The sequence below is a fragment of the Sinocyclocheilus rhinocerous genome, unplaced genomic scaffold, assembly GCF_001515625.1.
Source record: "Sinocyclocheilus rhinocerous isolate Xijiao unplaced genomic scaffold, SAMN03320098_v1.1 scaffold988, whole genome shotgun sequence".
NCBI classification, from domain to species: domain Eukaryota; kingdom Metazoa; phylum Chordata; class Actinopteri; order Cypriniformes; family Cyprinidae; genus Sinocyclocheilus; species Sinocyclocheilus rhinocerous.
Window position 1 is genome coordinate 343,983 of NW_015650363.1, and position 13,804 is coordinate 357,786.

General features: G+C 37.4%; 2 protein-coding genes across 2 annotated transcripts; both read left to right on the top strand.

Annotated features, from left to right (window-relative positions):
- The first annotated feature begins 1,735 nt into the window (after window positions 1-1,735).
- srxn1 (sulfiredoxin 1 homolog (S. cerevisiae)) lies at window positions 1,736-3,108 on the top strand. Its single transcript, XM_016516873.1, has 2 exons — window positions 1,736-2,022; window positions 2,128-3,108. Exons 1-2 carry the CDS (start codon window positions 1,798-1,800, stop codon window positions 2,335-2,337), a joined length of 435 nt encoding a protein of 144 aa, XP_016372359.1. The 5' UTR covers window positions 1,736-1,797; the 3' UTR covers window positions 2,338-3,108.
- Window positions 3,109-12,002: 8,894 nt separating this feature from the next.
- tcf15 (transcription factor 15) lies at window positions 12,003-13,645 on the top strand. The gene is made up of 2 exons (XM_016516874.1): window positions 12,003-12,688; window positions 13,401-13,645. Exons 1-2 carry the CDS (start codon window positions 12,203-12,205, stop codon window positions 13,464-13,466), a joined length of 552 nt encoding a protein of 183 aa, XP_016372360.1. The 5' UTR covers window positions 12,003-12,202; the 3' UTR covers window positions 13,467-13,645.
- The last annotated feature ends 159 nt before the right edge of the window (window positions 13,646-13,804 follow it).

The following is a 13,804-nucleotide window of genomic DNA, read 5'->3' on the forward strand; positions in this document are numbered from 1 at the left end:
ACATAATACTTGAGAAAGAGGCAGTAATTAAGGATGTAGAACGACGAATTACGGAAATGAATTACAGAACGCAAGTAATGATTCATATTTTAGCTGTTTAAGCTGGAGATGGCATGGGGGAGAAAACTGTTTTTATGCCTAGATGTTCTAGTGCACAGAGATCTGTAGCGTCTGCCTGAAGGGAGAAGTGCAAACAGGTTGTGAAAAAAATCGTGAATCGAATCGTGGAATCGAAAACGTGAGTTGAGTGAATCGTTACATCCCTACTTACCCCCATTTCGTTCCAAACCCAAAAGCTTTGTTCGTCTTCGGAACACAATTGAAGATATTTTGGATGAAAACCGGGAGGCTTGTGACTGTCCAATTGACTGCCAAGTAAATAACACTGTCAAGGCCCAGAAAAGTATGAAAGACATCGTCAAAATAGTCCATCTGCCATCAGTGGTTCAATCTGAATTTTATGAAGCTACGAGAATACTTTTTGTACGCAAAGAAAACAACAATAACGATTTTATTCAACAATTCGTCTCCTCCGCATCACCGTAGTGCCATTTTGGAGAATATCCACTGAACGCAACCTGCGTATGCTGTTCTGTGTCAGCCGCACCACACGGATACACTGTTTTAGTTCAAATCAAAGCGTAAATAAACGTAGAAAACGTATCCGTGTGGTGCGGCTGACACAGACAAGTAGAACAGCATACGCAGGTTGCGTTCAGTGGATACTCTCCAAAATGCCACTACGGTGATGCGGAGGAGACGAATTGTTGAATAAAATCGTTATTTTTGTTTTCTTTGCGTACAAAAAGTATTCTCGTCGCTTCATAAAATTCAGATTGAACCACTGATGGCAGATGGACTATTTTGACGATGTCTTTCATACTTTTCTGGGCCTTGACAGTGTTATTTACTTGGCAGTCAATGGGACAGTCAAGCCTCCCGGTTTTCATCCAAACTATCTTAAATTGTGTTCCGAAGACGAACGAAGCTTTTGGGTTTGGAACGACATGGGGGTAAGTGATTAATGACAACATTTTCATTTTGGGGTGGAGTAACCCTTTAAGTAAGGTATGGCCAGAAACCATCAAGAGCTGCTCTATGAAATTATGGTTACTTACTTGAGAATAAAGCAGAACGCCGCAGAGGCTGTATTAATGTGGATTCCTGCACATAGAGGAATAATGGGAAATGAGAGAGTTGACAGATTAAAAAACCATAGACAGTTGTCGAGATCAGAAGGGGAGTAGCCTATTGTTTGGGAAAGAGTTATTAAGGAATGGCAGATGCAATGGGATCAAGAAACAAAAGGACGACATCTATACTTGTTTAAAAAAGAGTTGGTATTGTGGAAAGCAAGGGGGGAAGGAGAGAGGAAACAACAATGAACAAACTAAGAATAGGACACAGTAAATAGCACACTCCATATTATAGGGAAGCATCCAAATGGATTCTGTGATCAATGTCAAACCTTGGAAGCAGTTGATAATGTGATTACTGTGTGTAGGAAATATGAAACTGAGAGAAAGATTATGATAAAAGAAATGGAAAGTGTAGGACTAACTGGACGTGGACTAAAGGACATATTAGAATGTGGCAGAAAAAGTAAACGAAGGAAATATTTGTTCTGCTTCCTTAAAAAAACAAGACTGATGACGAGGATTTGATGTTTTAATCGGTGTAGGAGTAATTCCAGAAGATGGCAGTAATGCAACTTCCAGGATGCAAGCTGCCGTTAAACCCTAAAGAAGAAGAAGAAGAAGAAGAAGAAGACGAAGAAGAAGAAGAACGCTTCTAGTGATGTTTCCAAATCTGAGCGGTGTTTTCCGAAAGCACGTCGGCACCGCAAGCGTGAATCCACTCGGGATTTTCACGCGAAACATGGGCAGTTTAAGCAGAGAAAACCGCTCCATCCATTCAGACAACATCCAGGACATTCATAGCATTCCAATGGATGTGATCATACGACCCATTCCGCCTGTTCTAGATGACCAGAAGGTCCAAAGCCTCATGAGCAGTATACAGGTAACAATTAATTCAGACTATTGACTCCATTTAACGTTTAAATATGCTTATTCAGTGTGCCATTATATCTGAGCTCACTGCATAACTTCTGTGTTGTTTTTCCAGGAGGGCGCAGATATCTCCGTTGTGCCTCCCATAGACGTGCTTTGGATCACTGGAGAAAAGGGGGGTAATTATTACTACTCTTTTGGAGGATGTCATCGATTTGCTGCCTATCAGAGGTTAAAGATGAAATCCATATCAGCCAAGATAATCAAATCTAACATCTCAGACTTGCGCACTTACCTGGGAGCTTCCACGCCGAAACTACTGTGATTCAACACACTTAAGAGACGTTTCTACATTCTTGATAAAGAATGTAAATTTTTATTTTGAAAATGGCACTTTGATGTTCCTTGAGAACAGCTAAAATTAAGGAAATATTCACACAAGTTTCTAATCAGAGAGCAAAATTTATTTCGGGTCAGTTCTTCTTCTCTGGATGTATCCTTTAAAGGTGTTTCATTCTTATGAATCAGAGCTTTGAATCATCCAAAACAACTGTAATCTGAAATGTTTATATTCTTTTTGCTCAACATAATTTTTACTTGGTCACTGTGTGATTGAAGTCACGATGACTAAACAGATCTCTCTCCATCTGTCAGTTCATAGTCTGACCACGAGATGGCAGCATTACAGAACTGATTGATTAAAGCAGTGGTTCCCAACCATTTTCGTCAGCCGAAATCCTTTAGTTTGACCTAAAATATTAACTTTAATTACCCAATTAGATATTAAGTTGATATTGAATGAAACAACACATTTGCTCTGTTATTGGTTAATATGACATGTAGATAAACAAATAAAACATTTAGTATTTTTTATTAAGTGTTTTTTAATGATTGTTTTTATTGTTATTATTTTAAGATTATTTGTTCATTTTACTTTTTTTTTAAAAATTAGTTTTAGCTTTTCATTAACTCATCATGGACTCCTGTAGTTCACTTTGGGAAGTCTTTGAGAGTTTGAGTAGAGTATGAGATTTTGTCCAGTGGTATTTGTAGGCCAACTTGAAATGCCAATTAATTTCTACGATTTTATTAGGGGGGAAAAAAAAACTGTTAAAAGGTTGTACTTTATTATATTTCATAAATGCATTTGGTTTGTTAAAATAAAAAAAACAAATAAAATAAAACAACAATAATAATAGATGCTGCAATGGTAAAAATGGATGATTTGTATTGTATGTTTCCATTTGATGCTCAGGCTTCTCTGACCTTTGATGATTTTTTTCATTACGTCTCTTCAAATTTCTATGCCAAACCACAACATGAGCATCCACAAGATGACCACAGGCGTGTGCTGGTCTGGAGACCATTGGACTTGGTTTTGCTATGTGCTCTGAACCACACACTTTGAGATTGAGTCTCTCGGGTGGACTGGCACAGTCAAATTCATAAAGATCTTACTCCTGTATTGTGTCCAGATCTGCTTTGTATATTAAAAGCTGCACATCTTAATCATCACATTTTAATAATCACTGCAAACTATGTGCTTTGTGTATTTTTAGATAAGCTAAATTCACAGCATTTTTTTTTATAAATTATTATTTTTATGTGCCAGTGGAGGGGCATGAGAAATGTAGGACATTCTCTTAAGCTCATCCATAATGGCAGGACATGTTGGGGGTCACGAGTCATGAGAACTGGCCAGCATTCTTCTCCTCAGCAGGCTGGAGTGAAGGAAAAGAATGAATACAGCAGCTCAGTTTTATTACACTGCTATATATAGATGGATTGAGGCTCACAGACTGATATAGAAGAAATATAGTGGAACCGCTGAATCTGACATGAAAACTGCTCTTATAGACATTTCTGCTCTCAGCTGTTGTCTAGAGGAGATCAGAGGACAAGCACCTCAGATTTCTTCCTTGTAACGGCATTTCACTTCCCTTTGACCTTGGCCTAATATCCATTGCAAAAGGCCTCTCATATTCCACAAGGACGATGACTGAAGCTTTTGAAACCCTGATTCTCTGACAGCTAACATTGCAGGTGACTCAGTCAATAATAATACAATAAAAATGACGACAATTTTTTTGGGATTTGTAGGAATTTTGTGAGAATTTTATTGTGTATTTCTGAACTTTGCAACAGTTTGTATGGTATGACTACAATAGACAAATAAAATCCCTTGCAAATGTCAGCAGCTCCAAGGTTTTAAAGGGGTCATGACCTGCCTTTGTTGTTTATTATTTTGTACTGTTCTCTGAGGTCCACTTATAATGTTATCAAGATTTTTACATCAAAAAACATCATAATTCAGAAGTAATAGGCTATTTTCTGTCCTGTTTTGACCCCTCATCGGAACGCTCTGTTTGAATAGGTGTAGCAGATTGTAGAATCGGAAGTAAACGCCCACTGCAATGAATGGCTAACAGTTGTGTATGTTTGACAGCTACATGTGATTTAGGTTAAAACACATAAATACACAGTACATATCAAACAATCTGTAATAACAGACAAAGCAATAGCGACCACAAAATAAAAACAGTTACTCACACTTGTGTGGTGCGACATTACTGTCGAATCCAATATAGTCGGCACAGCATCGTCTTTTAGTCTTGTCTTCAGAGCCATCTTTATCGTTTGGTTTCTACATAGACCTGTGTTTGCCACTTTTGTTATTTACACTACATGTGCGAATCAGTGGGCGGGGCTAAACAGGCAATGATGTAGAAGCAGTGTTGATGATCTTCTGCGGAGGTGGTGTTTAGCCACACTATTATGTCATAAAGTGGCACATTCCACAACCTGTCGTTTTGGCAGATTGGCTTCAATATAAGCTGTTTTTTGACTAGAAAGTTTTGAGTTCTGAAACTTACAGGATCTTTTAAAAGTACAATGACCTTTTATATGTCAAAAGATCAAGGGAATTTTGATTTCTCAGTTCATGACCTCTTTAAACTGCACCCAAACACTCAAATAATTTTTTTTACAAAAGCTTGTTGTATTGCTTGGACAAACACACTTAAAATATTCTTCAAGGTGCACAAAAAAAGAAAGTCATACAACGACATAAGGGTGAGTACATAATAACCGAGTTTTCATTTTTGGGTGAACTGTCCCTTTAAGAAATGTGGTCTTACCTTGGGATCTTCATAGAAACAGAGTTTAGCTGGACACCAGCAGCTGCTGATTGCAGGAATCATGTCTTTACAGCCGCGTCCTTTGATCGTGGAGGAAGGTACAGGCCTGTGATTGGCGATTACTACATTGTAGATCTCTGCTGGAAGATAACAGAGTTTCTCCACTGGCGATATACGAGTCCCTGGGGTGCTGGCCCTGATCTTGACCTCCCTTTGGGACCCCTCAGGAAGTGAAGAGGGGGCCCCGGGCCTCGGCGGAACAAACCTGCCCGACTGTAAATTTCTGGCAAAAGAATGGTCGCGTGTGAGAAGAGTTCCTGTGGCTTCCACACGGTCTGGAAAAAATGTATCCTTAGAAGTCTCCTGACACACAAAACCCCTGATTGAGGAGACGCAAAGAAAGAGAGACAGACACACACCCAATTTGGGAAGTGTGGGCTGCACTTGCTGCTTTTTGGGGAAATAAAGGAAGCTGTAAGAATGTCTCCTACATCCCAAAAATTCTTCTTCCTAACTAGGAGGAGAGAGACAAAGAATGACAGATGGTGGGAGAAGAAACGGGTGCTTGAGGCAACATTAACACATAAGTATGTGTTTGAAAATCTCATGAATATTTCTGCCTCACAAGCACCTGCTATGAACCGGTGTAATTCTACTACTCTGCTTTTGACAGGCATGAGAAATCATCTCTTGGACAAATCCAAGCTGTCTGAGGATCATGAAGGGCACAAGACGCATTTGACCTGGATGCAGATCTTCCTTCCTCTTGTTAAGGTTATAAATGATATATGATATATACATATATATTTATTTATATATATATATATATATATATATTGCTGAAAATGTAATTTGCTTGTAACAAACTTTGATAATAATATTTATCTAATAATTTACAAATTTCAATTCAATTCATTGATTGTTTGGATGGAGGCAGATCTGAATGTAAACTTGCAGTTGATTGTAAGAAAGTATGTTGTTTCATCAGAAGATCGAGTTATAACATTTTTAATAAAAATTACAAGGTCAAAATTTAAAATGAAATACATACATGGATGAATCGTTCACAATGAGACAATAAGTTCAATAACAGAATTTCATAATACCAGTTTGGTCATTTAACATCCATTATTGAATCACAATCTAGGTATGAAATTTTACTTTTTACCTCAAAATAGTTTTTTCTGTTATTTTTTCATATCCTTACCTCAAAGGATTACCTTTTTGTTTTTATTGGTCCCTTAAATTTTTCATATTTTTCACAGATGATTGAAATCATGAAATACACGCAGAATGAATTGTTCTGATGTAAATTTCCCATTGAATTGACTCAGGAACTTTTTTGAACAATTTATATAGAACAGCATATGACAATAAAACCTTTCACATCTGTAGTTAATTTCTAATTGACAAAACTAGTGAAACCTGCTTACAACATGCTCGGCCTTATATTTAAGAGCTTGGTGCAGTTGAGCTTTCGGTTTCATTTTCCTGAACCAGCTGGATTCAGCATTAAGAGATGTGCAGTTTGTACAATTTAAAAGAAAATAAAGATTTTCCATCCTTAAATATGTGTTTGAATACTGTATCATCAGACGCCAGAACATTGATGTAGACTTACTGTGTTCTCTGTTTTGAAGTGCCTGTTAAGTGTGTGTTGGTGTTCCTGCTGTATGGTCTTGTTTTGTATGTCAGAGTCCAAGAGTTATGGAGCAATAGGACATGAATAGACTTCCTTTTCCTGTACAGCTTTGGCAGGATCCTACCATTGACCCTTACCTGCAGGGGTCAGTCAACATTTCCCTGAATAGCGTCTGATTTCACACTGTGGCTCTGTGCGCTGTATGAATCCCCTGCTGACGCTGCAGTGCAGGAGGGGTTACATGATGACAAAATAATGACATATACTTGCACACTCACACATGTAAATTTAACAAACCATTTCAGCATATTTGTGGAGTTACATGCAAATGAATAATGGACTTCTCATCCCCTCTGGATGGATGTACATTAGCCTTCCAAATGCTGTGAAGAATTAGCTGTCCTGAAAACACGTTTTCCTCTTCTCTTTCACACACACACCTCCATCACATGTGGCCACAATATGAGTTATTAGACACTGACCCTATAGTCATACAGCATTATATACAATGATACACTCATTCTAATGTCCACTCATCCTTATGTGCACTACATCCTCAGTAGGCATGCTATAAACATATTTATGGCTTAGAATAATGTCCAAATGTGTATTTCTCTATGACAGCAGCGTATTAAAGGAATATTACGGTTGAGCTCAGCTGACAGCATTTGTGGAATAATGCTGATTTGATCTGTTTCTTCCTTAAAAAATACAAACATCTGGTTAAAGTGAGGCACTAACAATGGAAGTAACTATTGCCAATCCATCAACAGTAACATATTCAGTTTCAGTAGCATAGCCACCTAAACAATATGCATGTACATGATTTTAATTGTAGTTTTTTGGGTAAAAGGATTTTTAATACTACATTTCTGTTGTAATGTAACCATAAAACCACTGTAAAATGATGAGAGCAGCTTTATAGCTCAAATTATACAGAAGTTATAACAAGTTATAAAAGATGAATTAAAGGAATAGTTCACCCCAAAATGAAAATGTACTCTCCCACAGGCCATCCAAGATTGCTTCTTCAACAGAACAGATTTGGAGAAATTTAGCATTACATCACTTGCTCACCAGTGGATCCTCTGCAGTGAATGGGTGCCGTTGGATTGAGAGTTCAAACAGCTGATAAAACCATTACATCACAATAGTCCACAAGTAATCAACACAACTCCAGAAGTCAAAAGCTGCATGTTTGTAATAAACATTAAGACATTTTTAACTTCAAACCATTGCTTACGGCAAGAGATTCCTCTATCCATATTATTGCTTTCGCCAGTAAAAAACACTCATCTAAATCAAGAGAGAAGTATGCACTGAGCAAGCACCATTTTCAAGCAAAATTAGCACAAAACAAGGCAAGGCAAGGCAAGGCAAGTTTATTTGTATAGCACATTTCATACACAATGGTAATTCAAAGTGCTTTACATAAAAGAAAAGAAAAAAAAAAAATCACAACAATAAAACAAGGAATTTAAAAACATTGAAAATGATTAAAACAATTGATTTAAGAAGTTTAAAATGAATTTAAGAAAACGATAATACGTAGAATATAGTGCAATCAGTTCGGACATAGCACAGTGCTCATTCAATGAATGCACAGCTAAACAGCAAGAACGTCCGAACGGTAGCGAAGCCGGAAGCAATCCGGAAGCAAAACAAGCAAATATGTTGGTGTGTTCTGATAATAAATCAACAGGGCATGGACTTTTTCGTTGGAGGAAGCGTATTATGGATTATGTACTGGAATTCTAAAGGTTTAAAAATAAAAGCCTTAATGATGGATTTGTTTACTACAAACACAAAGTTTTTCACTTCACAAGACATTAATTGATGAACTGGAGTTGTGTCAATTACTTGCAAATTATTGTTTTTATCATCTCATTTTGACGGCACCCGTTTCATTGGTGAGCAAGTGATGTAAAGCTAAATTTCTCCATATCTGTTTTGATTAAAAAACAAACTCATCTCTTGGATGGCCTGAGGGTGAGTCGATTTTCAGCAAATTTTCATTTTTGGATAAACTACTCCTTTAATGTAAGTGCTTTTATACAATTCTAAGCTACAACTTTCTGCTTTTAAATGCTCCAAAAATTGGCCCCATTTACTTATTTATTTTATGTTTAAAGAAAACAAGACACAAGTCTAAATTATTTTTCTGGTAATCACCATTACGCCACAAGTGCCGTTGATTGAGCTTAACTTGAACCTCAAATATTTCTTTAACATAATACCATAGATTGTGTGTTGCATTATAGAGGGAAAGGTTTTATAGCATAGTCTACCCCCTCTTCCCATAACACACACACACCTGCTCTTCTCACTCAAATGTATGAACCCTACAACCTACACAGTCCCTCTCTCCTTCCTTCTAAGCAAGTCCCTCTTTTTCTCTCTGACATGATGTTATTGGCCCTCTAAATCTGTGTATTCAGCTGCAGTCTTCGCTCACTGACTTGTCCCATCCAACTCATATGAGAACACTGAGTCTGTCATTGCATGATAAATACATAACTAGCAAAGAATTGATGGCACATTAAATTTGTTAACATAAGTTAACGCAGTTGCTTAAAAATAAAAAAAATAAAAATAAAAAAATAAAAATAAATAAAATATATATATATATATATATATATACTGTATATGAAGAAATTACTATTAACTGAGACTAATAAATCTTTAATTGGTGATTGTTTTGAACATTTAAATTGGAGATTGTATGGATCAGCATAGCTTTATTGATTATTGCCCACCACAGGCTTGTAAAAACAGCATGCAGGTGTTTTGAAAATGTCGTAGGTGTCGTAGATGTTGGGAGGGGGTTGTTGGTGCAGCTGAGGGGACAGAAAGTCCTGGGTTTAAGTGACACTGACATGTTTGTGAAAGCTGCTCCAAGTGACATATTACGGGCCATGGAAGCAAAGAGAAAATAAATGAGACAGAGAAAGAGGGTCTGGAAACCATTTGCCACTGTCTCACTCTCTCTTTCTTAGATCATTCTTAACATCTGCCTCATGTTTATTTACCCAACACCTACAAACAAACCATCACTGCGTGAGCTCAGCCCCAAGCAGAAGCTCATAGACTCCAGCAGAACTTCTGCCCCTCGGCTACAAACCAAACAGTTGAGAGTTCAACAAACACAATTATGTGAATTTAATCTTGTTATCCTGCTAATGGTATAACGTGTGAGTTAAAGCTGGAGTAAAACTGTGCTTTTAGCTGTTTAGGTGATGTCAAAACAAGGAGAGTTTCTGAAGATTCAGTTGAAATGCATGTCAAAATGCCCAGAAATATACATTTCCATAAAAAGTCTTTGTTTCAATAAAGCATGTAGTTATGCATATTGCAACTGAGCGATTATTGGACCAAATGAGGATGACCACATTGCTTGAGCACATAAGCTGAGGTCAAAGATGAGAGGTCACAGGTTTGTGAGTTTGGTCACTTAAGCCTATATGGTTGATTTAAGGTCTTGCATTCTTTTGCACTGAATGCACTGAAACAGAGATCATGATCGTGAGACAAGTTATGCTTATATGACAAGGCCAGTCATGAATTATGACAGGAAGGAAAGTGAAAACAAATGTGTGAATGTGAAGCAGAGGAATCAAATGTAGGAAATAAGAATGAAAGTGAACAAATCTTGACTGTCTGTATAGGCTATAAAAAAAATTAAAAAAAATTGACAAAAAAAACAGACATGGGTGTATGAGAGAAGAAAAAAAAGCCAAAAAGAAGGTAAGAAAAAGGTTGAGAGAGAGACCCCTACTGTTCTTTACTGTGGCCTCATGCTCTTTGAGCCACTGAATGAAAACAAAAGGCAGCGGGACTTAAAATCTTACTTCACAAAATCAGTAATGCCCAATGTGACTGCGAGTAAAAGGGCCGTATTTAAAAATAAATAATAGCTATACTCTCTAGTGCAGGTCCACTTGAAAACCTCGATTCACCAATGAATATATGACATTCGATGCGAATTCTTTTTTTAATTTGTTTTTCGAATAAGCCACTTAGGAAAGTGCTTCTGTAAATAAACATCTTTATCTTTGCAGCATTACAATGCGTTTGCCAGCGTTCATTATTGGCCCGGTGTTGTTTTAAACGCCTCGCTGTCAAATGGCCGCGCAATAAAAGCAGTAAATTCAGAGGATAATCACAGGCCGAGAGTTACTTGCAGGTGCAGCTTCTGTTTTTCCCAGTGAAGGGTCATATTACTGCACGAGCTCTTTTATTTAAAAAAGTCTATTTTTTCTTCGTTTCCACATTGCATAATAATAATAATAATAATAATAATAATAATAATAATGGCCTAATTTAAAATTGAAGTTTTCAATTTTAGTGGGTTTATTTTTACAGTACATCTGACAGAGACAAAAGATGCCAAAATAAAAACCAAAATAAGTTTTTAAAATGATTAAAACCGGAAAGGGAAATAATCTTGCAACAAGAAACACAGACGAAACACAACTGCAATATTTCATCAACAACAATAATATAACACCAGGAATAATAAACTAATTTAATGAAATCAATAATATAAGACTTTATAATACTATAAATTATAAATATTAGATAAATATTATAAATTATAAATCTATACATATATAAAAACATAAAACACCCTTAAACTTACATTACTGTGGCAGTACCATACAGTGATGGGACAGAAGGCAATATCATGGTATTGAACTGAAACTCATCTCAGTGTATTTACACACTATCAAAAAAAGGTGCAAAAGCTGTCACTTGTGCGGTACCTTTTCAAAAGGTACACTTTTGTAACTTTTAGGTACTAATATGCACACTATAGGAACTAATGTGTGCCTTTAAGGTACCAATCCAATATGTACCCTTTAAAGATGCCAACCAGAAACAGCTTTTGTACCATTTTTTTTCTGAGAGCGCATGTTATAAGAATAGCACAGCCATGCATGGTAGGCGTATACCTGTCCAAAAACATACGTTTCGGTGAATGCAACTTTATTTTTCTGTTTGTTCTTAATGTTTTTCTTTATCCCTGAATGGATTTGAATTTGTTAGCAAAACTATCAAGTATTAAAAATAGGTATTTTGTGCTCAAATATGATTTAGCTCATCTATGAGACTGTCGCTTTGGTTATTTGCATATCAGTGACTGCCCCTCCCTGCTCCTCCCTGATCCTATAAGACCGCGCGCGCTGCTCCTGCTTTAGCTGCTCGCGCATGGAATGATTAAGGGCGCACATCAAGAGGATCTTTAACATGTGATGAGATTGATCAACTGCTGAAACACGTCAGAGAAACACACATCAGGGTTTGGCGATGCAGTGTTTCCGTGGCTAGTGCTTGACAACAATCCATCGTTTCATTTTGGATACTTTGGATACTTCCCTTTCGGTTTCATCGGGCCAAATCCGTTTTTAGTGATGGCATTTGCCATGCTGCGGCCCATGGCGACTCATCTAGCGTACCCGGATGTTGCTATGATGTCTGAGGATGAGGAAAACCGCAGCGAGAGCGACGGCAGCTCGGAGCTGAGCTACGGCTGCTGTCCCAGTGCGGAGAAGCGGCTGCGGATGTCACGCAACTCCACGGTGAGCAGTGTGGTTATAGTAAAGCAACGGAACACAGCGAACGCGCGGGAACGCGACAGGACACAGAGTGTCAACACTGCTTTCACGGCGTTACGGACTCTTATTCCCACCGAGCCGGTGGACAGAAAGCTGTCAAAGATTGAGACTCTGCGCTTAGCCTCCAGTTACATCTCACATCTGGCCAATGTGCTCCTGATAGGGGACGGAGGAGAGGACGCGCAGCCGTGCGTGAGCGCGGTTTACAGCGCGCAGGGGGACAGCGGAGGGAAGCAGCCGCGCACCATATGTACTTTCTGCCTCAGCAGCCAGAGAAAAGGGGTAAGAGAATTCAAATGGATGGACACGTGAGAATAATGCATTTTGATATAGAGAGTGTCTACAATAATAGTAATAATTAACACTTATCTTTATAATAGTAAACGTTTATGAATGGCAAATGGACGGGATGTGCAGATCCATGCACCTCAGAAAGTGTGAAGGACCCTTGATATGTTGCTAATACGGGCTGTTAAAGATAGCAAGTTTGAGAATAAAGCACACATAAATTAGATTTGAGAGCTTAAAACGAAAGGAAAACACATTTACGTTACAAAAATAATAGAAGTCCTTATGTTATTAGTGGTAATTATGCCCATAATGTATTCAGTGACAGCTTTTTTAACTTTAATATTTGGTCCCTTCTAATAGGCGACTGATAATATATTTGGACACATCTTTTTGTGCTAGATGATCATTTAAAAAGTGTTACATTTCCTAACTATATTTCCTCACAATAGTTTACTCTTTCCCTGTCAAACATTAAATGTCTTTATCAAGGCGTAAACTGTACGTGAGTTGTTTCCCAACATTCAGAAGGCATGACTAAAATCTCGAATAAAGCAAAAATAAATACATAAATAAATAAATAAAAAATACAGATCAAAGCAAAAATAAATAAATAAATAAACAAATAAAAATACAGATCATAGCCTAGATCATATATTTGTATGAAATTAATAACCTTTTGTTTTGTTTGTGTGTGCTCTCGCAGATAAAGGACGGGACTGACTGTATCCGTATGCGGGGAATCACTTCATTGCGCTTGACGCGCCGGTAGCAGCAGCAGCAGCAGCGCGTGAGATGAAACCGCAACTCAGGGAGCGCGAGAGGTGAGCAAGACTCCTCGCGACGGAGATATTCGGAAGACTCGCCATTCAAACAAGAGTTCATTCTGAGCTTTTGTACTTTTTCTCTGTGTGCTTTGTATAGAGATATGAACATTTAAAATGCAGTGCATAAAATACATTTTTTTCTTTTTCGTTTTCTTTTTGGTTAAAGAGAATTTATACATTTTATACACAAATTGTGTAAACACCATGGTGAAATAAAGTATATTTTTTTCAAATTTCAAATGTCCTCTGTCAGTTATGAGTGGATGGCAAATGAAAAAAAAAA

Bases quoted from the DNA above. Each gene is read 5' to 3' on its own strand.
- srxn1 (XM_016516873.1), top strand. From the start codon at position 1,798: ATGTTTCCAAATCTGAGCGGTGTTTTCCGAAAGCACGTCGGCACCGCA. The intron at 2,023-2,127 runs GTAACAATTAAT...TTGTTTTTCCAG, and splicing joins GCCTCATGAGCAGTATACAG to GAGGGCGCAGATATCTCCGT.
- tcf15 (XM_016516874.1), top strand. From the start codon at position 12,203: ATGGCATTTGCCATGCTGCGGCCCATGGCGACTCATCTAGCGTACCCG. The intron at 12,689-13,400 runs GTAAGAGAATTC...GTGCTCTCGCAG, and splicing joins TCAGCAGCCAGAGAAAAGGG to ATAAAGGACGGGACTGACTG.